Source organism: Lutzomyia longipalpis, chromosome 2 (genome assembly GCF_024334085.1).
Source record: "Lutzomyia longipalpis isolate SR_M1_2022 chromosome 2, ASM2433408v1".
Classification (NCBI taxonomy): domain Eukaryota; kingdom Metazoa; phylum Arthropoda; class Insecta; order Diptera; family Psychodidae; genus Lutzomyia; species Lutzomyia longipalpis.
In genome coordinates this window covers 22,304,517-22,327,059 of record NC_074708.1, presented here as the reverse complement: position 1 = coordinate 22,327,059, position 22,543 = coordinate 22,304,517, and the positions used below count along the sequence as shown (strand labels likewise).

The 22,543-nt window shown below is 36.4% G+C and overlaps 4 protein-coding genes and 1 long non-coding RNA gene across 11 annotated transcripts; 4 read left to right on the top strand and 1 right to left on the bottom strand.

The window, feature by feature from the left end:
* Positions 1-463: 463 nt before the first annotated feature.
* On the bottom strand, positions 464-15,777 carry LOC129789668 (T-cell activation inhibitor, mitochondrial). Its single transcript, XM_055826661.1, has 7 exons — positions 15,504-15,777; positions 15,302-15,437; positions 14,864-15,228; positions 14,571-14,655; positions 14,279-14,506; positions 13,952-14,196; positions 464-845 (listed from the first exon to the last, which is right to left on the bottom strand). Exons 1-7 carry the CDS (start codon positions 15,545-15,547, stop codon positions 488-490), a joined length of 1,461 nt encoding a protein of 486 aa, XP_055682636.1. The 5' UTR covers positions 15,548-15,777; the 3' UTR covers positions 464-487.
* Positions 4,506-5,985, top strand: LOC129789800 (uncharacterized). 2 transcript variants are annotated; one of them, XR_008750498.1, is made up of 5 exons: positions 4,506-4,674; positions 4,938-5,108; positions 5,178-5,407; positions 5,539-5,580; positions 5,658-5,985. It is a non-coding gene; the product is annotated as an uncharacterized LOC129789800 (long non-coding RNA). The 2 variants fall into 2 exon arrangements; XR_008750497.1 differs by having other exon boundaries at positions 4,506-5,108.
* Positions 6,192-12,864, top strand: LOC129789604 (uncharacterized). Of its 5 annotated transcripts, none has more exons than XM_055826542.1 (5): positions 6,192-6,225; positions 9,186-9,381; positions 9,830-9,984; positions 10,583-10,730; positions 11,194-12,864. In XM_055826542.1, exons 2-5 carry the CDS (start codon positions 9,195-9,197, stop codon positions 11,301-11,303), a joined length of 600 nt encoding a protein of 199 aa, XP_055682517.1. In that variant the 5' UTR covers positions 6,192-6,225; positions 9,186-9,194; the 3' UTR covers positions 11,304-12,864. The 5 variants fall into 5 exon arrangements, 3 of the variants coding, with proteins under 3 accessions (XP_055682517.1, XP_055682515.1, XP_055682516.1); XR_008750477.1 differs by lacking the exon at positions 6,192-6,225 and adding an exon at positions 6,237-9,120; XR_008750478.1 differs by lacking the exon at positions 6,192-6,225 and adding an exon at positions 6,237-9,123.
* Positions 15,751-16,799, top strand: LOC129789770 (uncharacterized). 2 transcript variants are annotated; one of them, XM_055826821.1, is made up of 2 exons: positions 15,751-15,806; positions 16,046-16,799. In XM_055826821.1, the coding sequence occupies exon 2, from the start codon at positions 16,064-16,066 to the stop codon at positions 16,583-16,585; it is 522 nt and encodes a 173-aa protein (XP_055682796.1). In that variant the 5' UTR covers positions 15,751-15,806; positions 16,046-16,063; the 3' UTR covers positions 16,586-16,799. The 2 variants fall into 2 exon arrangements, with proteins under 2 accessions (XP_055682796.1, XP_055682795.1); XM_055826820.1 differs by lacking the exon at positions 15,751-15,806 and adding an exon at positions 15,814-15,927.
* A 2,060-nt stretch (positions 16,800-18,859) lies between these two features.
* LOC129789665 (lysophospholipid acyltransferase 7) lies at positions 18,860-20,724 on the top strand. Its single transcript, XM_055826658.1, has 3 exons — positions 18,860-19,188; positions 19,292-19,418; positions 19,478-20,724. Exons 1-3 carry the CDS (start codon positions 18,938-18,940, stop codon positions 20,552-20,554), a joined length of 1,455 nt encoding a protein of 484 aa, XP_055682633.1. The 5' UTR covers positions 18,860-18,937; the 3' UTR covers positions 20,555-20,724.
* The last annotated feature ends 1,819 nt before the right edge of the window (positions 20,725-22,543 follow it).

Genomic DNA, 22,543 nt, shown 5'->3' with positions numbered 1-22,543 from the left:
AAAATCATTGGAGTTAATCATTGGTATCAAAAAGAATATTGATTTTTATTTTATATGTACCATTTTTTCTCACTCTGCGCGGACCTTTGGGGGTCCGAATCGGGCCATGTTCCCCTACCTATATTTTAGTACGTTTTATAACATCTCCCTGTTCCAATGTAAAAAATTCAGTAAATGTTAAAGAACCTATAAAAAGTTTTTATTTCCAAGAAAACGGCAAATGAACATGGCAAAAATAATTAATAGGAATGATTAAAAAATTTTAGCAGTTGGCCTGCTGAATCCTATTATAAAATCAATTTTTTTTGCTTCAGGTTACTTACTTACTTAACCGGCGCTAAAGCTGATCTCCAGCCTTGGCCTGATCAAGGATTCTCCTCCATCTTGCTTCAGGTTAGCCCCCAAGAAAAACTATAAAGCTTTTCGAAAATAAGCAAAAGATAAAATAAAAACGAATAGAAAATCCTTTGGAAGAACTAAAATTTATTTACAATTTCCAATCCCATGGAATACAAACGGTCCCGTCGGATAAAACTGAGTAGTAGTGCGTGATGAAGACATCACATCCCGTAAAGTTTAATTGACTCTCGGGAAGAAGTCGCTCCAGGCATTTTATCATCTTATCCGGAGTCACAGAGTCGTCCTTTGTTAGGCTCGCTAGCCTCAGACTAGTTACACATTTCTCATGTAGATCCACTTCAACGTGTTTATTGCTCTTGTAGAGTGTTGAACGATCTCGTGCTTCAGTTAAATTGTTTGTGATGAAATCCACAAGGATCCATCCAGGACACGTTGAGGGTGCTATAAATTGCCCCGTTGGGCTCACCATCAATGGTCCAGCTTCTCTGAAAAGGAAAATAAATTTTAAAAAAAAGCGAATTAATTTTATGCGGAAGAAGCTGTTAAAATCGTAGGCTTCCCTTTCGAGGTGGAGTACTATTGCAATTAATCAAAAAATAAATAAGAACAACTTCAAGGGGAGTTTATCTGAACGAAATTATTAGGATCTTCGTATGATTCGCCAAGGAAATTTAAATATTAGTCAAATCCTCAAAATGTTAAATTCAAACAAAAAAAGACTTAATTCTAGTCGAAGAGTTCTAAATTCAAGCCAAAAATTAGTAAATTCAACCCAAAAAAAGACTAAATTCAAGCCGATAAATATTTGGTTTTCAGCCCCAAAACAACAAAGATTGAGGAACAAAACTTAAAAAAAAATCATTAAAGCCTAAAAAGAGGACTAAATTTAACCTGCAGGCCGCCAAGACCTTTGAACTTCCTTAAAGCGCCAAGGTGGGGTCGTTGAACGACCCTAAAAAGGAAGTCGATTTTCTCATAAACTATACAACCTGGAGTTGTCGGGTTAGTGCCTATAGATTCCTTATATAGTCCTCTTGCCCCCTGCACCACAAATTCGCCACCCGGAAACACGCAGAAGAAGATAATAGGGAAAAACTTTTTTCACTCATTTTTCACAATTTCTTCGTGAGAAATTTGCCACGAAGTTGACCGCAACTGCTAATTTTTTTCATTATTTCCCCACATTCCCCTCACTTCCCGCACCGTAATAAATGGCAATATTTCTAGAAAATTCTTTATTCTTTTCAACACTTATGTGCTTCTGACTATGTTTTATGCGATTTATGCTACTTATTCACGATAATTTTGCCACTGAGAAGGTAGAGTGAGAAATAAAAGCAAACCCTTCAACCCCTTAAACCACATGATTCATGATGTGACTAACTTTTCTGTTTCTAGTTTCTAGTTTATTTTCTAGTTCTAGTATAGTTTTCTGTACTTTTGGGCATTATTTATTATTATTATTATTATTATTATTATTATTATTTATTTCCAACAAAAATTTAGGGTCTGTCCCTCTTACAATATTTTGTTGTGAAAGAGAAATTTAAAAAAAAGAAAATGAGCAATAACGAAAAGAAAAAAGAATTACAAAAAAAGAAAAAAAATAGAAAAAATTAATAATTAAGAAAAAGAAATGAAAAAAAAATTGCAAATGTAAAAAAAAGAGGTACTAAACTGGATCCCAGTCGCGCAAATAATGTCCCTTAATTGACTCGATGGAGATCCTCGCCACTCGAGGGAGCGCATTGTACAAAGAAACTCCCTGGACGAAGAGATTTTTATAGAAAAGGTCAATAGATGAGGTAGGCACCATAAGGCATTCTCTTCTGGCGGATGTGCCCCGAGTAAGAAGTGACGAAAGGTACTCAGGGGTATTGCTTCTCAGCAGCCGATATATGAAAATGACAACCCTCATTTTAAGATAGTCTTGGATGTCACACCCAACAAGCGCATCACGAAAACGAGATACATGATCACGCGAGCGTAATTGAAAAACATATCGGATGCAATTGTTAAAAGCCACAGACAAGTGCCTCAATGACTCACTATCCATTGAGAAGAAGAGTTCCGCTCCGTATGTAAAGAATGGGATAAGAAGAGCTTTAGCAAGAATAAGTCTAGTTACTTGGGGTGTGTAGTCACTGAAGCGTCTTAGGGAGAACAGAGAAAAATTAACTTTACGACAGATTGCACTGACCTGGTCTGACCAAGAGAGTGTAGTGTTGAAGAAAATTCCTAAGTTTTTCACAGAATTTGAGAAAGCAATTAGCTCACCGTTAAGGAAAAGAGGCTCTGTAGCGATGATTTGAGTTCGTCTGTGAATCACTAGTGCCTGGGATTTTTTAGCATTGAGAGCTAGACCATTAGAGATGGACCACTGATGAATACGATCAAGATTGTAGTTAATGAGTTGAAAGGCTGGAGAAGAGTTTGTAGGATCACCTTCTACATATATCTGAAGATCATCTGCATAGAGATGGTAGGAGCAGTTAAACAGATGGGACGGAAGATCGTTTATAAACATCGAAAAGAGCAAAGGCCCCAGGATGGATCCTTGGCCGATGCCACTTTTGAGCATAAGTTTAGTGGAAAATTCAGTCCCAAATTTGACAAACTGCTTTCTATCAGTGAAATAAGATTTTAGCAGTGAGACAGCAGAAGAGGAAAAATTAAAAATATTCTTTAGTTTGTGACAGAAGAGATCATGTGGAAGACTATCAAAGGCTTTGGAGAAGTCAAGAAGGACCAAAATTACAAATTTATTTTCATTTAGTGACTTAGCTATGTCATAGTTTATCTTTAGGAGAGCAGTTGTTGTGCCGTGCTGAGGTCTAAATCCGGATTGGAATTTTGAAAGTAGATTGTGTGTCGAAAGATGAGAAGAAATCTGGTCATGAAGCACGGACTCGAAAGCCTTACTCAGCGAGGGAAGTAAACTTATAGGTCTGAAATCAGAAGTATGCTTAGGATTAGAAGTTTTCGGAACCGGGATGACCATTGCGAGCTTCCAAGAGGCAGGATAAGAGGAGGTAGTGAGAACTTGATTAAAAATATCAGTGAGTGGCAGAAGAATAGCAGGTAGAATCATTCTTACAAACGCAAGGGAAAGCCCATCACTTCCCAATGCATCAGATTTCACACGCCGAACCGCCATAATAACATCATTCTCAGAGACACAGCAGAAGCTGAAGCCGTCAGAAGGCGCACTGTCCAAGGAGGTAGTAGTAACCAAGGCAGGTATACCTGAAGCCTGAGCAAAGTGAGAATTAAGATCTGTAGCAGTAATAGTGACTCCCGATGGGGTACCCACTGTCGGCTTGAGACCAAGTTTAGAAATGTTTCGCCAAAGTGTACCAGAGGGAAGGTTGGGATCTAAGCAGCGAGAGAAGTAATTCTTTTTTAACTTACGAATGAGATTTCTCACACGGTTTCTCAGCTTGCAATAACGAGCCCTATGTCTTGGAGAATTTGTCCTACGAGATTTAGAGAACATTCTGTCGCGTTTTCGCATGAGATTAATGCAAGACAAATTAATCCAAGGGGTAGCAGATGAACGAACTAGGGCACGCTTCTTAGGCACCACACCCTCATATAGATCAAGCACAAGGTCAGTGAAAACAGACACCCGCTCAGATGGGTCAGGGATAAGTGCAAGATTATACCAGCCAATCTCAGATGCCCTTGAGATAGCCTCCTGAGCATTACAACGAGAGAGCTGATACACATCTCTAAATTTATCAGTTGATCTGGGGAGCTTATAATTGAATGAGACATATATTAGATCATGATCTGATATAGAAGGGCACGGAAACTGGCCACTGCTTAGAATTCTGTCTTTAATACTGTCAGGCAAGAGTATTAGGTCAAGCAAAGAATTAAGCCTGGTAGCATGGAAAGGAACTGAATATAAACTATTGAGCTGTATAAAATTAGAAAAAGCTGAGCACAGAGAAGATGCTCCCAAGAGATTTATATTAAGATCAAAAAAATTAAATTAAATTAAATTAAAATTAAATATATTAAATATTATATTAAATATATATTATATATATATTATATATATATTAAATATTATATTAAATATATTAAATATTAAATTAAAAATTAAATTCAAAAAAAAATTCAAACTTCCCGTCACCGTATGGATCGGCTCGTCGACTCTGTCGGCATTAACATCCGATTTCGTAGACCGAAATCGGTCTCGATGTCAGCCGATCATGTCGGTGTCTTTTAAATAGGTCGATTTCGGCTTCGACGTCTGCCGATAACGTCGGTATGTCAATTTTTTGGTGCAAAAGTGAAAATTATCAGGTAAGTTTTTCTATTTTTTCATAAAATAATTATTTTAGATACAGAATTAGTGATAAATGTAAAGAAAACTTTAGTTTAGATGCTAGATTATGGTCAGAACATGGGGGATTCTGAAAATCCGGCCAATAAATCTTCCAAATTTGCAATTTAATATTTGCCTTCTTTGGGGTCATTGTTTTTCAGAGTCTCTAACAATTTCATACAACCCTCATTTTTAGGTAAATTTTATTGAATTTTTCTTGGCATGATCTTGATTCTTGCAGTGTGTGATGGTTTTAGATTTATGGTGGAATCTTCGTGTTGCGGAATCAACGACCAGCACTGAGTGTTCTGGGCAAGAGCGACTACCCATGTGGTGAGGAAGTTGGTCTGGTGATCATTGGTTCCGGTTCCGGAGGCTGGCTGCTATTAAAGCTGCCCAGTTGGAGATGAAGGTACGAAACACGTTAAGTTTGGTTTGTTTCCTTGATTCAGTAAGAACTGATAAATTTCTTTTTATCCAGGCCGTGTGCATTGAGAAGAACGACACATGTGGTGTCACCTGCCTTAATGTGTGATATATCCCATCGAAATCTCTCCTCAATAATACCCATGGACATTGCGCAGCTCTTCAAGAAGAGATGTATCTCATTAAGGGCTACGGGAGTATCACGTCAGCCAAGGAAGTCACCGCCAAGGCGGAATCTGGCTAAGAGATGACTGCAATGGGAGCAGAAGTCACCCCATTTCCCCGGTAAGTTCACATTATTATTTCACGGCTGCATTTACCCATTCCAATCTATCTTATGAGAAAGGAGTTTACACGTTTCCTTTATGTAAAATTAAAATTAAATTAAATAGTAAATTTTGTCGATTATTTTGCAGACGGATGGGTCGAAAGGTCATAAAACGAAGGCTTGAAAAATGGTACATATACTTTAGAAATTATTTTGTTTTTAATTTATCTAATGATTAAATTTTTGCTTGTCTTTCTATGCCGGAAGCATCTACAAGGGGTGTCCATATCAACGTACACGCGACTGTGACTTTTAAAAATCCACGTGGGAAGCTAGCTGCCCCTTAGAGGGATACCATCAACGGAAACATCCACAACTCTGCATGGGAGTCTAGCTGCCCCTTAGGGGAATACCGTCGGAGGCACCAGAGGCACTCGCAATTCTTCAGTATTAAAAAAAAAAAACGACGTTCTTCAAGCTTCCGTCGTCGAAGATCTTCGTGTTACAGCATGCATCATGGGATTCACATGCAGATAAGCCCAAAATTAATTTACCTTATCAAAATTGATCAAATGTGCCCTTTTCTATACCCTAATCATACCCTTCCCGTCACCGTATGGGATCGGCTCGTCGATTCCGTCGGCATTAACATCCGATTTCGTAGACCGAAATCGGTCCCGATGTCAGCCGATCATGTCGATGTCTTTTAAATAGGTCGATTTCGGCTTCGACGTCTGCCGATCATGTCGGTGTCTTTTTAATGGGCCGACATCGGTCTCGATGTCTGCCGATTATGTCGGTATGTCAAAGATTTTGTGCAAAAGCAAAGGACAAGGTGAGTTTTTGTATTTTCTATTAAAATATTTAATTTAGATGTAGAATTAGTGAAAAATATGTAAAGAAAACTTTAGTTTAGATGCTGGGTTATGTTCAGAACGTGGAAGATTCTGAAAATCCGGCCAATAAATGATGCAAATCTGCAATTTCATATTTGCCTTCTTGGCGTCAGTGTTTTTCAGAGTCTCCAATAAGTTCACATAACTCATTAAATTTAGGTGTTTTATTGAATTTTTCTCGGCAGGATCTTGATCCTTGCCGCGTGTTACGCTTTAAGATTCATGGTTTATCATTTAATCACGAAAAAGGATAATTTTTTTAACACTGGGGGACCCAACATTGGGAGCAACGCGGAGGGAAAAAATTGCTGGGTTTCAATATAATTAATCTATTCTGCCTCAGTTTATAAACGACGATCGAAAGTCTCATTAATTCTTTATCTAGATCAAGTATTCCTGCACTTCATTCTAAATATTTTATTAATAAAATGGAAACTGAGTAAAATTGTGTAGAATCTATACAAAATTGTCAATTTTTAGTTCAATTTTGTGTATTTTCTTATTGCACCAGAATCCTCACTTTCTTTAATTCCTCAAGTAATAACCAAATAGCTTAGTTCCAAATATGATGGCACAGAATTCTATTTTTGTTTTGTTGTTTTTTTTTTTAAATTTTAAGTATGCCGAAACGGTCTTACTTTGGGTGCAGTAAATCTACCTTCTTCAGAAAGCTTAAAAAAAATCTCCAAAACGATGAAGATTTAGAGGAGAATGAAGCAAATGCTACTCTTCCTTCATGCTCCTCACTCGTGCCAATCGAAGAGTCAATATGCCCCTCAAACAGTGATTCCTCGTTGATTGAAATTGAAAATGAGGTAGACGAATCAGAGTGTTCGTATGCTGAAAATGATAGTTTTTGCGAAAATGATAGTGATTGCGAAGCACCCCTCTCAACAGACGATGAATTCGAATTGCAAAATGATGATAATGCGCAAACCGAAAGTGATATTATTGATGAGTCTCAAGAGGCGGATAACTGCAGTTCTGAAAATTCCCCCAAAGGTCGCAATCTAAGGATGGCACTAACAAAACTGGTGTTGGATTTTTCTCCGACTTCCGAATTTTGTCGAAGTATGCTGAAAATTTTTAGAGAACACGGGCATCCAGAAATTCCGGCAACTAAAGAGACATTGCTTGGAACACCTAGAAGTAAAATCCAGTTAAGAGAGGTGCCCCCTGGACACTATTATCACTTTGGCATCGAAGAATCACTACTTAACTTTCCTGACAATTCCTATCCATCAACCGTGGAAACTATTTGCTTGGACATTGGAGTAGATGGACTGCCACTTGTTGCAAATGGGAAATTGTGTATGTGGCCAATTTTAGCTGCATTCACAGACCAAAAAGATATTGCTCCATTCGTAGTAGGTGCCTACGTTGGGTATGGTAAACCTGATTCCTCCGAGGACTTCATGAAAGATTTTATAGCTGAAGTGAATCACCTATACAGAAGGAACGGTGTATTTGTTACAAAAAAACGAATTTTTAAAAAGTTCAAAATCGTGAAATACATCTGCGATTCTCCTGCACGATCCTTTATAACCAATGTTCTTGGGCACACGGCTTCAGCTGGTTGTCCAAAATGCGATCAAAGAGGGAAAAAATTAGGTCCTTGTGTTGGTGACAATGTAGTGAAAAAGGGAGTATCAAAAAAGAAGAAGAAATTGGTATTCAAAAGTACAAGTGGAGCCTTGAGAACGGATGCATCTTTTACAACAAGAAAGGATCCTGGACATCATAAGTCAATGTCAGCGATTGGCGTTGAGAATATAAAGGGAATTCGGATGGTATCGGACTTTGTACTAGATCCGATGCATATTATCGACTTGGGGGTTGTAAGGAGAATACTGAAGTATATCTTTAGAAATGAATGTTCCGGATTTAAACTCACCGATGAAAGAATGGAAGTAATTTCATCTTTTTACACAGCACTCAAACCTTTCATTCCATCGGATTTCGTAAGAAAACCACGATCCTTCACTCAGGAGCTAACCCATTTTAAAGCTACAGAATACCGATTGTTTGGGTGTTACACAGGACTCCTTGTCTTCAGAAAATATCTTCCATGGGACTATTATGTTCACTTTCTACATCTTTACACTGCCATAAGACTCCTGTCTGCGGAAAATCCCCCACAAGGACACATCTCTGTTGCAGAGAAGCTACTCCAAACATTTGTTGATCAATATCATCAATTTTATGGAGCTAATAGTGTCCACTTCAATGTACACGCTCTCCTGCATATTTCGGATTGTGTGCGGCTGTTTGGAAATTTTTCATGCTTCTCTGCATTCAAGTTTGAAAATGCTCTACAGCACATTAAAAAATTAATCAAACGCAAATCCAAAATTCTGGAGCAACTGTATAATAGAATTTGGGAAGAGAGAAAATTTGCAGAAACCTCACCACCAGATACAAAGTTGTCCAATCGAATAAAAAGTAAATATTACGGTTGTGGAATGGCATTTAAAAGTTGCCAATACAACAAATTTTCTTTCAACATCAACGACAGCGATTCATTTGCCATGATACATGGAAATATACCAGTACGGATCGTCGAATTTCAGAAAGAGGATGAAAATATTGTAGTAGTGGCACGCCGTTATATTGATCCGGAGCCTATTGATGGTTTTCCAATAAACTCCTTGGAAGTTGGCGTCATGAAAGTTAATCGTATGAGTGAGGAGTCAGAAGTATTTTCTCTGAAGGACATTACATGCAAGTGTATGCGGCTCCCATTCGACGATTCTTTTCTACTCATAACTGTTCTGCACCTTAATCTTGGAATCGATGAGAAATTGCTCAATTAACTCATTTAGAGAAATTCAAATGTAGTAATTTACAGTTATTTATATTGATATTTATTTTTATTAATTCTTTTTATTTTTTCCTGTAGTAAACTGCAATGGATGAGGATACAGGTGTGGAATTTCTGGTTTACGATGACCTGAACACAAACGTAATAAAGGTGTTGGAGTTACTGAAGGTTCTTGTTAAAGAGCACGAGGGAATGAAGGAGGATTTCTCAGCTATCAAAGCCGAACAATTCGCCATGAAAGCAAAGATCGATTTGTTGCTTAAGGAGCAAGAGGGTAAGTTGTGTGTGTGTGTGTGTGTGTGCGTGTGTGTGTGCGTGTGTGTGCGTGTGTGTGTGTGCGTGTGTGTGTGTGCGTGTGTGTGTGTGCGTGTGTGCGTGTGTGTGTGTGCGTGTGTGTGTGCGTGTGTGTGCGTGTGTGTGTGCGTGTGTGTGTGCGTGTGTGTGTGCGTGTGTGTGTGTGTGTGTGTGTGTGTGTGTGTGTGTGTGTGTGTGTGTGTGTGTGTGTGATCGATTTGTTGCTTAAGGAGCAAGAGGGTAAGTTGTGTGTGTGTGTGTGTGTGTGTGTGTGTGTGTGTGTGTGTGTGTGTGTGTGTGGGTGTGTGTGTGTGTGTGTGTGTGTGTGTGTGTGTGTGTGCGTGTGTGTGCGTGTGTGTGTGTGTGTGTGTGTGTGTGTGTGAAAAAATATGTAAAAAATACCTTTCTTTTCTTAAAAAAAAAAACAGGTCTCAAGAAGAAAATAGCCGTGCTGCAAACCAGCTTTGATTGCAAATTTGGTGAGAGAGACAATTCAAACATGATGCAATTTCCTATTGGGACAATGCAGGACTTGGAGAAAATCGAAGAACTTTTGTCGGATTCAGGGAATAAGGCAAACATTGTAAGTTTTTTTTTATCTTCTGTTTCACTACTTCTTGATCTCCTTCAAGCATTCCTGCACCTAATTACTAAATATTTAATTGAGAAAATCGTCACTGAAAAAAAATTGCGTATAATTGATGAAAAAATGCCAACTTAAACGACTTTTTAGTTGCTGTTTTGCTTAATTTATTATTGCGCCTAAATCATTACAAACTTTGATTATTCAAGTAACTTTTTAGTAACTTCCGGCAATAAAATTAGTCTACATTAATGATTTTCATCGAGGAGAAGTCAACAAGAGTACTTTATTTGGGAAATATGGGGAAACATAACCTCAAAACGATGACTAAAATGTATGAGATTTTGACTGGTAATTACTACCAATTTGATCCTCCACGTTGGATTTTGACTTTGACCTCAATTATCTTCCAAAGAAAAGACTTCTCGTGATTTTCTTTCTGATATCTTAAAGTAATTAAAATTCCCTACACATAGATGCTAAATTCATCGAGATAAGTCCAATAGATTTTATTTTGTGACGTTTTTAAATTTCCAATTGGTAGCAAGTACCAGTAAAGTCCTCCGAGTGTTAAAAGTTATTTATTTTCTCACTTAAGGAGAACCAGTTGAGGAGAATATTGGACCCGGCAAAGACCTTCCAGCTTCAAAATTTGATCAAGGCGGAGCTACTTTGTTCTTTCAATCTGAAGCCAAACGAGAACAAGAAAGGCTTGTTGGATCTTGGGATAATTTCTACCGCAATGGGTAAATTTTTTTAAAATATTGTATAATAATAATAATAATAATAATCTGAGCCCACGCCCACAATCTGTTATTTTTCGCTGAATTAGATGTTGGGGAACCTGGGGTAAAATGGTGAATTTTTGGGAGATAATTTTTCCTGAGCTCCGTGGAAATATTTGAGTTTTATAGCAAATTTTCCGGGCTAAAACTTTGTCTCAGACGATTTCTCTCTATCTCAACGGGAAAATGCTTTTTCGGGCCATTTCCAAACCCTTGAAAAAATATTTTCCCTTTTTTTTCTTTTACCTAACTAAAAGTAATTGAAATTCCCTACACATAGACGTGATAATTATCACGATAGGTTCAATACATTTTAATTTATGACGATTTAAAAACCCCGAAATGGCCACGGTGTCCACAAAAATCCTCCCAGTGTTAATTGCAATATTTCTCTTTTAGTTAAATGTTTTTTCTTTATTTTCAGATATTCTGGGATCCCAAATTAGTATGAGTTTTGCTTATCAACTTAAACAAGCAAAAGATAAGGTTGATCAGGCCGCCCGAAGGAAGAACAAGAAGAGTGCTAGTAATTAGAGAAAGAGATTAAGGATAAAAAAAAAACAAAAAAAATCAACAAAAAAATTCAAAAAATTCAAAAAAAAAAAAGAATAGAAAAAGAACAAATAAAGAAGAGAAAAAACAAGAAAAGAAGAGAAAGAACGAAACGTACTAATTAGAATTAGATAATTAACTTAAATTTTTTATTATAATAAGAACATGAAGAGTTGTAGTAATTAGAAATAAAAAAGAAAACAAAAAAAAAAAAAAAAAAAACAAGAAGAGAAAAACAATAAGAGAAGAAGAAACAGGAAAAGAAAAGAAAAAAAAGAACAAATAAAGAAGAGAAAAAACAAGAAAAGGAGAGAAAGAACAAAATGTACTAATTAGAATTAGATAATTAACTTAAATTTTTTATTATAATAAGAACAAGAAGAGTGCTAGTAATTAGAGAAAGAGATTAAGGATAAAAAAAAAACAAAAAAAATCAACAAAAAAATTCAAAAAATTCAAAAAAAAAAAAGAATAGAAAAAGAACAAATAAAGAAGAGAAAAAACAAGAAAAGAAGAGAAAGAACGAAACGTACTAATTAGAATTAGATAATTAACTTAAATTTTTTATTATAATAAGAACATGAAGAGTTGTAGTAATTAGAAATAAAAAAGAAAACAAAAAAAAAAAAAAAAAACAAGAAGAGAAAAACAATAAGAGAAGAAGAAACAGGAAAAGAAAAGAAAAAAAAGAACAAATAAAGAAGAGAAAAAACAAGAAAAGGAGAGAAAGAACAAAATGTACTAATTAGAATTAGATAATTAACTTAAATTTTTTATTATAATAAGAACAAGAAGAGTGCTAGTAATTAGAGAAAGAGATTAAGGATAAAAAAAAAACAAAAAAAATCAACAAAAAAATTCAAAAAATTCAAAAAATTCAAAAAAAAAAAAGAATAGAAAAAGAACAAATAAAGAAGAGAAAAAACAAGAAAAGAAGAGAAAGAACGAAACGTACTAATTAGAATTAGATAATTAACTTAAATTTTTTATTATAATAAGAACAAGAAGAGTGGTAGTGATTAGAAAAAACAAAGATTCGGGCTGAAAAACAAAAATACAAAAAGAGGAAAAAACAAGAAGAGAAGAAACGAGAAAAGAAAAGAAAAGAAAAAAAAAGAAAAGAAGAAAACAAAATGTAGTACATGAATTAGAAAGTAACTTTAAAAAAATAACATTATTATAATAATTATTTGAGGATTTATAAGTATATATACGAAGGAAATATATATGAATTAAATTAAAAAAATTATGTAAATAAAAAAATGAAAAAATAAAGAAAACCCGATTTTTTAATAAAAAATAGATCGACGGTCTGCAGACGGTATCGGTTGTGACGTCACAATGGTAGGGTCGATTTTCGAGCCGACTGGGGTCGATTTCGAACCAATTAATTGACCGATTTTGCACCAAAAAAAAGTCTCACGGGGATAGGGCATTCAATGTTAAATGTCGGCAGACGAATCGATCTATGCGTCGGCAAATCGTCTGTTGATATGCTCGATTTTGTCGTTCGAAATCGACTCTACATCGACAGATTTACGGTGACGGGTTTTTTCCAAAATATCCTATTTTCCGTAATAATAATTTTATCCAGAAAAATTGTGAAAAATCATCATTTTTTGAGTAAAAAGTGATGATCATGTGTAAAACATGATAATTTTTTATTTGATTATGATGATTTATAAAAAAAATCAAAGACAAAAATATAATTATAAATTGAAAAATATTTTAAAAGAAAAAAAAAGATTTAAAAAATGTTTAAAAAATATAAATAGGTTTTTTTTCTAATTTAATTCTTAATGTAATTCATCCTAAGATGAGAAACATGTAATTTTTATAAATTTTATGTAAAATTGTTATTATTTTGTATTTTATTTTCTATTATCTATTAAATAAAACTGAAAAAAATAAAGAAAACCCGATTTTTTAATAAAAAATAGATCGACGGTCTGCAGACGGTATCGGTTGTGACGTCACAATGGGAGGGTCGATTTTCGAGCCGACTGGGGTCGATTTCGAACCAATTAATTGACCGATTTTGCACCAAAAAAAAGTCTCACGGGGATAGGGCATTCAATGTTAAATGTCGGCAGTCGAATCGATCTATGCGTCGGCAAATCGTCTGTTGATATGCTCGATTTTGTCGTTCGAAATCGACTCTACATCGACAGATTTACGGTGACGGGTTCATTCTAAGAAATTTTCCGCAGCATGGCCGTTACACCAATTTTTGAATTCCCTTCTTCTACATTTTTCTTAATAAATTTTCTTGTGGTGGTCGGATTGAGCTGAAATTTTTACACAACCTCCTCAGATAACCAAGGAACTTATTTTCAAAAGATGGGAACGCTAAATTTTATATTTATTTAGTTATAGCACGAAATATAGGGCTGGGGTCGTTCAACGACCCCACTTGGCGGCCTAGAGGTTAAACTGAAAAATAGTAAATTAAAGCTAAAAAAAAGTTGTAAATTGAACCCAAAAAATGATTAAATTCAAACCAAAAAGTTCTAAATACGTTTTTGGATTTTTTCGGTTTTGAGTTGTTCAGTTTTTTCAAAATCATTGTCAAGTCAAATATTCAAATCTCAAATATCAAAATATTCGCCAGATAAACTTGAAAAACTTACGATTCTATCACAATCTCGTATTCACTTAGATCCTCTGGCCATGACGTGGGATACTGCTGCCTCCCCAAATAATCGAGAAGCGTTGTTGTTACCTTCCTTAGGTGATTTGTATAGAATCCCGCTTGAGTCTTTGGCATAAATTTCCTCCGTCCAATTTTGATTTTTCTCAATATTTGCGACAAGGCGTACTCATACGCTGGAATTTTCTTCAAATAAGCATCATGCTTCGGGATGTTTCTTATAAACTTCAGTAATAAAACAGAAAAAGAAAATCCCACAAATTTCAATTTAAAATTGTCTAATAAGAAGAATAAATAGAGAGCTCACATCCATCCAATTGTGCTGAACATCGCCTGTAAAGAGCATTACGTGACCATCGAGACTGATTCCCGTGAAGGCAGCAAACACCAAGATGCGATTTTCGAGATGAGACAAATCTTTTGGATGAAGATTTGCTAAACTTTCAAGGCTACGAAGGCAGGCTCTGTAGTGCTCAACATTCCATCCGCATTCATACCGAAGATCCTTCAAATTGAGCCTTTCAATTACTTTTTCCTGCGAAATAAGGGGTGGTTAATCAGAGATTCCTTCCATAGAGTCAATAGAGCTAATAAATTACCTCTAATTTCTTGATCTCCTCGCGAAGGCCTAAAAGATTATTTTTCCGCTGTAGCGCCATGTCGATATTGTTCTTTATCCACCCACTGGAATGATAAGTTCTTGTTTAAAGTCAAGAGTAAAAGCAAAAGCTCGTAAAACGAGTATTATGCAAAGTTTTCTTGCTGCTTTTTATCTCAAAACCGGCATATCTTTGCTTTTAATTTTATGCGAAGGTCGCAAAGGTCAACAATGACACCCGGATACCCTCAGTCAGAATAAATAAATAAATAAATCAAAAGAGATGATCCTTACTTGAGGGTTTTGTCGTCCTTAGCCTTGTTAATGTTCTGAAATATCACAAATTCATCCTCAAAGACATCATCCTGCTGCTGCTGCGTAAAGGTGTAATTGACACGCCGTCTTTCAGGTCTCTCCGGTGCCTGAGGCATCTTATCCAGGTACTCAGTGGACAAATCACACGATTGGAGTATTTTCTTGAGGACTTTCTTGGGATCGGCTGACCTCTCAACGGGCACCCTCACCATCTTCCCTGGATTATTAGCTTGGGATGATCTCAGGTAGAATGGCAGTATGGTGGGTGTCGATTGAAGCACTCGCCGTTTATTGAGGGCCTCAAGGTGAGCACTCAGAAGTTTCAGGGATTCTTCATTCACTGCCTGCAAAGGAAATTACCCAAGATTGGTTTATTTCTTAATGAAAAGGAGATTATTTTCACTGACTACCACTTACCCGCTGATCTGGAAAGCGTCCAAAGAGATCCGGATGTACCACAAAGTAGAATGGCCGGAGAGCAGTTGCAATTTCCGCATTGCTGAGGAATCTGATGCTGCCTGAAAGACTTCCTCTGTACACAGACCTTGGGAAACTTGTTGAAAAATTGTGGTTATTTGTCTTTGTTTAGCGCAGGAAGACTATTTCTACGGGCACTTACACATGTTGTCCACACCGGTACATGCCAAAGAAGGAGTTCCACATTAAAATGACTGAGAAAAAGGGGCGCTAGAGGACAAAAACACCCTTCTACGCGTTTACTTTCCGGACAAGGAAGTGTTTATTTTTACGGGAATTTGTGGCGCCATCTGGAAAAATAATCAAAACCCGAATGAATGCCGATTCGGCTAAACATTCGGTTCGCGTCGTGCACTATCGGTTGAGTGAAATAGCAAAAAAACTTTGCCATCTCTGTCACACGTGTGTTTTTCACAAAAGTTGTTTATTCAATAAAAACAATCAAGTTAGTTTGCAAATAAACAATTTTCACGCTTTTCTCAACACTCCTATCACACACTATCGCATCTACAACACTTTCAGACATCTTTCTCACGCATCCTTTCATGGAATCTCAGGGAAAATCGGTTAGAAAATCCTTTAGAAGACTCTCCATCTGTTTTTCCGTTTCACTATTTCACCACTTTGCGATAAATTGTGATAAATTTTTGGGCAATTTTCTAATAAATTCCTCACCCCATTTAGGAATCCTTGGCTCCTGCAATGTCAGTGAGTGGCAAGAAAGGTGCCGGAGGTGGCGTAATAGGGGTAAGAAAGAAGTCCGGACCGAAATTTGAGCTATTGGATGAGCAGAAAGCTGACATCAAGGAAGCCTTCGATTTGTTCGATACAGAAGCAAGTGGTTTCATTGACGTGAAAGAGCTCAAAGTGGCCATCCGGGCACTAGGATTTGAACCCAAGAAGGAAGAGATTAAGAAAATGGTGGCGGAAATTGATAAAGAAGGCACCGGAAAGGTCTCCTATGACGAATTCTTTCAGCTCATGTCAGTGAAAATGGCTGAGAAGGATACCCGAGAGGAGATATTGAAAGCCTTCCGGCTATTTGATGATGATGAAACAGGAAGGATCTCCTTTAAAAATCTCAAAAGAGTTGCCAAAGAGCTCGGGGAAACCATAACGGATGAAGAGCTACGAGAAATGATTGATGAAGCTGATCTCGATGGGGATGGCGAAGTGAATCAGGATGAATTCCTGCGGATTATGAAGAAAACCAGCCTGTACTGAACCAGCTCCACCCCTCAGCTGAAGCATCCACAAAAAAAAACTGATCAAATTGAACGTCAATATTTGAATTTTGTGCATTTTCATGCCTCTCTGTGAAGAGAATTCTCTTCAAAATTCCTGTGTCACACTGCTACTGAAATCACTCTTAATTTTAAAAACTGTGGTATACTATTTAATGTAATAAATTAAGAAATTGTGTTTAAAATTATAATATAAAAAATCAATTTTTCTGATTTCCTTACCACCAAATGGAATTTTTGAAAATTCCGCTTTATCACAAACAGATTTAGATGATGCATATGCTGCGACTTGAAGGTAAGACGCTTATGATGCTTATGATGATTAGATCCATGATAAACCTTACCTATTAATTTTATATTGTGATTCTCATGAAGCCCCTAAAATGGTTTAACTCGTTTTGGTGCATTACATACTTTAGCGGTATAATGTACTTATTTAACACTTGGAGGACCCAACATTTGGCACAACGTGGAGGATCAAATTGGTTATAAGTACCAGCCAATAAAATATGCTCAATAATTAATTATTAATCAGTTTATTGAACGAGGATCGAAAGTTTCACTAATTCTTGATCTCCTTCAAGTATTCCTGCACCTAATTACTAAATATTTAATTGAGAAAATCGTCACTGAAAAAAAATTGCGTAGAATCGATGCAAAATTGCCAATTCAAACGACTTTTTTAGTTGCAGTTTTTCATAATTTATTATTGCGCTTAAATCATCACAAACTTTGATTCTTCAAGTAACTTTTTAATCACTTCCGGCAATAAAATTAGTCCACATTAATGATTTTCACCAAGGGAAAGTGAACAAGAGTTTTTTATTTGGGAAATATGGGGAAACATAACCTCAAAACAATGACAAAAATGCATGGAATTTTGATTGGTAGTTATTACCAATTTGATCCTCCACGTTGTATTCTGACTTTGATCTCAATTATCTTCCAAAGAAAAGACTTTTCTCGAGATTTTCTTTCTTCTATCTAAAAGTATTTAAAATTCCCTACACATAGATGCTAAATTCATCGAGATAAGTCCAATAGATTTTATTCTGTTGCGATTTTAAGGTTCCAATTGGTAGCAAGTACCACTAAAGTCCTCCGGTGTTAATTATAGCTTTCATAGTTTTAGGTCTGGTTTTGGGTCTTCCAAGATGAATTGGGAAATATTCTGCTATTAGGTCCTTGAAAAACAATATTTGAAATTTGTAAGGGAGACTGGGGCTAATAAAGTCACTTAAGGGTTTGGAAAAAGCCAAAAATATCATATTTCCAAGCTATATAGAACGAAATGATCTGAGAAAGAGTTGTAGGGCAGTAAATTTCCTAAAGAAATGAGCTATACATTTCGCTTTATCTATTTATGAAATATGATATTTTGAGCTTTTTCTAAACCCTTAAGTGACTTTTTTAACCCCGCTCTCCCCTACTGAAATTTTAAAGATTTCAAGCATTTCTTGGTCACAGAATACGACCAATATGATCGTAATGTAAGCTTTCTTTGTTTATTAGATATCAACTAGTTCGAAGAATTACCGAATTATATTTCCTTTTAAATTTCATTAAGAATAAGATTAATTCTGTAGATCCGGATAGTTGTTGAGAGATTTACCTTATAGGTAGCAGATGAAAAGAAAAGGGAAGATTAGCACAAGTCTGTACCGTCTGTACCCATTGTATCTCACCATGTTGTTGACACACACCTTATAGGTTATGGATGGAAAGAAATGAGATATTAGATTAACCTCAAATGCCCAGATAACAGATAAGTACTTGTAGTTGACTCACACACCTGTAAATACATTCGTTAGTACATTCTCCGGTGAGAATTGACCGGATTTTTGCGATGCGGTGTGGTCAAGATGGCTTCCACGGGAAGGCGATGAAAAGCCCCGGAACGCTGTTTGCTCCACTCCTTTTGACACCACTTCCCCAGTCATAGAGATCAACACTTCCTTTTTCACAACTTAACAGTTTTATTTCACTAATTTAACAATAAATAATTAAAGATATAAATTCACGAGTATTTGCTTGAGATGCGTGCGCATCGGAATTCATTTTACAAGAGAGAGAAAGGATGAAATCGAACTCCCACTAAACATTTCCTTCGCGACATGTCCGAGGAAAGTCCTCGGACAATAGTAATGATGGTAATGAGTTCCATAGCACACCCCCCAAGTCTTATCTTATTACTACATACTCTGTAACCTTACTCAAATACAATAGCTGTGCTTTGCATTTTGCAATCATTGCACTGGAGCAAGAGAGGGAACACATGATAAGAGGGATTTTGTGTTTTTGATGTGAACCTCCTCGAAGAAGGTCATAAAAGATGAGTGAGAGTGCATTAAACCTTCTAAATTTGATTATTAACAATCGTGATGACATCATCTACATCACCGTCTTGTTGTCCTGCATCGTGGTCGGGAAATACTACAGGAAAATCACTGATTGCGATGAGAAGGAAAAATTTGGGAATCGCCTGGGGATTGCCATTATAATCATTGTTTCCGGCTTCCATTCTTTCCACATTTTCATCTCATTCGCCGTGTCTGCTGGAATCATCCTCCTGCACAGGCAATTGTAAGGAAGATTAGTCTTTGTGTGGATTTTTTCTTTGACAATCTGTGGCGCTCATTGGATGTAGTAGTGGCACATGCTGATCCTTGTCTCTCTTATTTCACAGGCAGAGCCATATTATTATATCGGTTTTCATGTTTCTCTACCTCCTCTTCTTCCGAATGGTTCACTATCTTGACCTTCCATCGCCACCGGGGCATACAAATCTCATCCAGATGATCCTCACGCTCAAAGTAAGTTCACCATCGTCATGGGAATCAGGAAGAGTTTCAAAATTTCTGATTTGTTCCAGCTCGTGGGATTAGCATTTGAGGTGAATGATGCCACGTTGAAGTGCAAGACTGCCTCGAAGGAAGAACTTGAGAAGATGCCGTATCATGAGCGGGAATTGGCAGAAATTAGCTTGAAGAACATTTTTGGGTACTGCTTCAACTATGTTGGAGTCCTTACAGGACCCTACATGACGTACAGAACGTACAGGGATCCTTTTGTGGAGAAATACGCTCACGATGAGAAGAGTTTCCAAGCATGCGATCGTGCTACTCTTGATAAATTCAAATCAATTCCCATCTTTCTTGTCCTCTATCTCGCTACGAGCTATCTCTGGCCCATTGGACGTATCTTTACGGATGAATTCTACACTGATGAGTCAATTTTGTACCGCCTGTGGTACGTCTGGCCCGTATTCTTCATCTTCCGCATGCGAATTTACATTGGCTTGACGCTGGCGGAATGTGTCTGCACCGCTGCTGGCGTTGGAATCTACCCAACGGTCTTCCAATCTACTCCTGGTGGTGGCCCACGCACAAAGGATGATCAACTACTCAAAGATTGGCAGGAAACGTACGATTTCACCACAATCAACAACAGCGATGTCTACACCACCGAAACATGCTGGACCTTCCGCGAGGCAATGAAGAGCTGGAACATGTGTGTCCAGTACTGGTTGGCAATGATTGTCTACAAACGCTTCCCCAGTCGCAAACTCCGCACTGGAGCCACTCTCCTTGTCTCCGCATACTGGCACGGTGTCAATCCTGGCTACTACTTTTGCATTTTTGCTGCTCCCTTCTACGTAGCCATTGAGGATCTCACCCTGAAACGCCTCAAAGCATCCGGAAAACCCTTCCCACTGTGGCTGAACATTTGCGTGTGGATCAGCAAGTTCTTCGCCTTCTCCTACATGTCTGTCGCCTTCCAGCTCATCACTTTCTGGCGCATTTGGAATTACTACAATTCAGTCTTTCACTTTGGCTACTGCTTCTGGGCCGTGCAGTATGTTATTGTGTTGTTCTGGCCCAAGATCTCCAGGGCAGTGTTTGGTGGCGGAAAGAGACCTGAAAAGCCCAAAGAAGAGAAGAGTAGCTAATTTTGGTTTGAGTATCCCAGTCAATCCCAACGATATCCACAGGAATTTGGATATATAGGGTATCCCATGAACCCTCCACCAATTAATCCCACACTTTACTGTGTTAAAATAAAATTAATCCCATGAATTGGTTAATTAAAAGATATTTTAGGAATTCATTAATATCTAAACAGTTTCTATGAACTTATTTCATTTATTTCTTTATTATTATTATTTTGTTTAATTTTTCTGAATCATTGGATTATTGTAAATTTGAAAAATTTGTGACTTTAAAATGACCCATGACGATGTGCAACATAGGGGAAACTGGGGTAATTCGGTGAATTTTTGGGAGATAATTTTTCCTGAGTTCCATGGAAATATTTGAGATTTCCCATGAGAACTATCTTATAGGAAATTTTCCGGGCTTCAACTTTGTCTTAGACGATTTTTCTCTATCTCAACGGGAAAATGCTTTTTCAGGCCATTTTCCAAACCCTTCCTTTGCCTGTTCCAAAAATCCTGGGGTAAAACGGTTAATTGCGTTTTTTGTTCGCTAATCTTTATTTAATGAAATTATTTTAGCAAGACACTATAATATCTATTGAGAATGAGGGATTTGTGTACCAATTAAAACTTTTTTTTAATAAAAAAAATACAAAAAATTAAAAAAAACGTTAAATTTAAGAAATTGCCTTTTTTATTTTTTTTAGTTTATAAAAATTGGTAATAGTAAGTGATTAACCATCCCAAATTGTATATAATAGTTATACTAATTAAGAGAAATTATTTTTTTCAAAAATTTAAAAAGTTATTTAAAAAAAAACACCAAATTCACCATTTTGCCCCAAGCGGTACTTTTTACTATCAGTGTTTTACGGGAAAACTCGGAAATTTTTTTGGAAAATTCAGATTAGATTCGTGTTTAGCAATAGTTACTCTGTCTGAAAATGCATTTGGATCAAAAATATTGCAGAGAATTTCGCCAAAACTGAATTTATAGTTGAGTGGTCAGAGTAACTTTGAGGTTCGAAAAATTTGTTTTTCAAATAAAAACCAAAATATTGGATCAATTGTTATGAAACTTTCTAGGCTTAGGCAGGGGTAGGAAGTGTAACTACTGACGAAATTAGACAGATTAGCTCTCACTCCTTGAGATATTAATTTTTATTTTTTTTTTCAAATTCACCATTTTACCCCAGTTACCCCTACCGAGTGAGAAATGTAGGGTAAATTGTTTATCTTGGAATATGATTCAAAACGGTATGTAGCAAATCTGTGTCAAATGAACAAGGGAGATTATGCATAGGTCATGTAAAAACTTCCTCTATCGCAGAACAATTTTTACCCATTTCATCTTCTAGAGAAAAATAAAAAATTGAAAAATCACGAGAGAAACTCCCCAATATCCACTGGGATCGCATAGAAAAGTGCAAAAAAGATTGCTAAAAAATGTGAAACATTACGTCGCCATTTGCAATTTTTGTTCCTCTAAAAATTGTTTCAAAACTCTTGTAGACATCGCGCATTTTCCGCGGAGATTTTTTTTTCAAATTAATTTTGCATAATCAATAAAAAAGCGTCAATTTTAATGTAATAAATGTTTATTACTAATTTGAAAAAGAACACCTCCATGGAAAATGTTTAACAAGTCTAAAAAGTTTTGAAACATTTTTTAGAGGGACAAAAATTACAAATGGCGACGTAATGTTTCGTATTTTTTGGAAATCTTTTTTTTGCATTTTTTACTATGCGATCCTAGTGGATATTTGGGGAGTTTCTCTCGCGATTCTTCTATTTTTGTTATTCTCGACAAGATGATATGGGTCAAAATTGTTCTGCGATAGAGGAAGTTTTTACATGACCTATGCATAAACTCTTTAAAGATTTTTTTTGACAATTTCGAATTGATTTTGATCAGTTTCCCAGTTTACAAAGAAAAAAATTCATTCTTCAAGTACCTATCCATCAAATTTTCTTCAGACGTAAGAAAAATAATATTAACAATAA

Bases quoted from the DNA above. Each gene is read 5' to 3' on its own strand.
- LOC129789604 (XM_055826542.1), top strand. From the start codon at position 9,195: ATGGATGAGGATACAGGTGTGGAATTTCTGGTTTACGATGACCTGAAC. The intron at 9,382-9,829 runs GTAAGTTGTGTG...AAAAAAAAACAG, and splicing joins GTTGCTTAAGGAGCAAGAGG to GTCTCAAGAAGAAAATAGCC. The intron at 9,985-10,582 runs GTAAGTTTTTTT...TTCTCACTTAAG, and splicing joins CAGGGAATAAGGCAAACATT to GAGAACCAGTTGAGGAGAAT.
- LOC129789668 (XM_055826661.1), bottom strand. From the start codon at position 15,547: ATGTGGAACTCCTTCTTTGGCATGTACCGGTGTGGACAACATGT. The intron at 15,438-15,503 runs GTAAGTGCCCGT...TTTTTCAACAAG, and splicing joins TACCGGTGTGGACAACATGT to TTTCCCAAGGTCTGTGTACA. The intron at 846-13,951 runs GTAAGTTTTTCA...TTTCCTTTTCAG, and splicing joins TACGAGATTGTGATAGAATC to AGAAGCTGGACCATTGATGG.
- LOC129789770 (XM_055826820.1), top strand. From the start codon at position 15,907: ATGGAATCTCAGGGAAAATCG. The intron at 15,928-16,045 runs GTTAGAAAATCC...CACCCCATTTAG, and splicing joins TGGAATCTCAGGGAAAATCG to GAATCCTTGGCTCCTGCAAT.
- LOC129789665 (XM_055826658.1), top strand. From the start codon at position 18,938: ATGAGTGAGAGTGCATTAAACCTTCTAAATTTGATTATTAACAATCGT. The intron at 19,189-19,291 runs GTAAGGAAGATT...CTTATTTCACAG, and splicing joins ATCCTCCTGCACAGGCAATT to GCAGAGCCATATTATTATAT. The intron at 19,419-19,477 runs GTAAGTTCACCA...GATTTGTTCCAG, and splicing joins AGATGATCCTCACGCTCAAA to CTCGTGGGATTAGCATTTGA.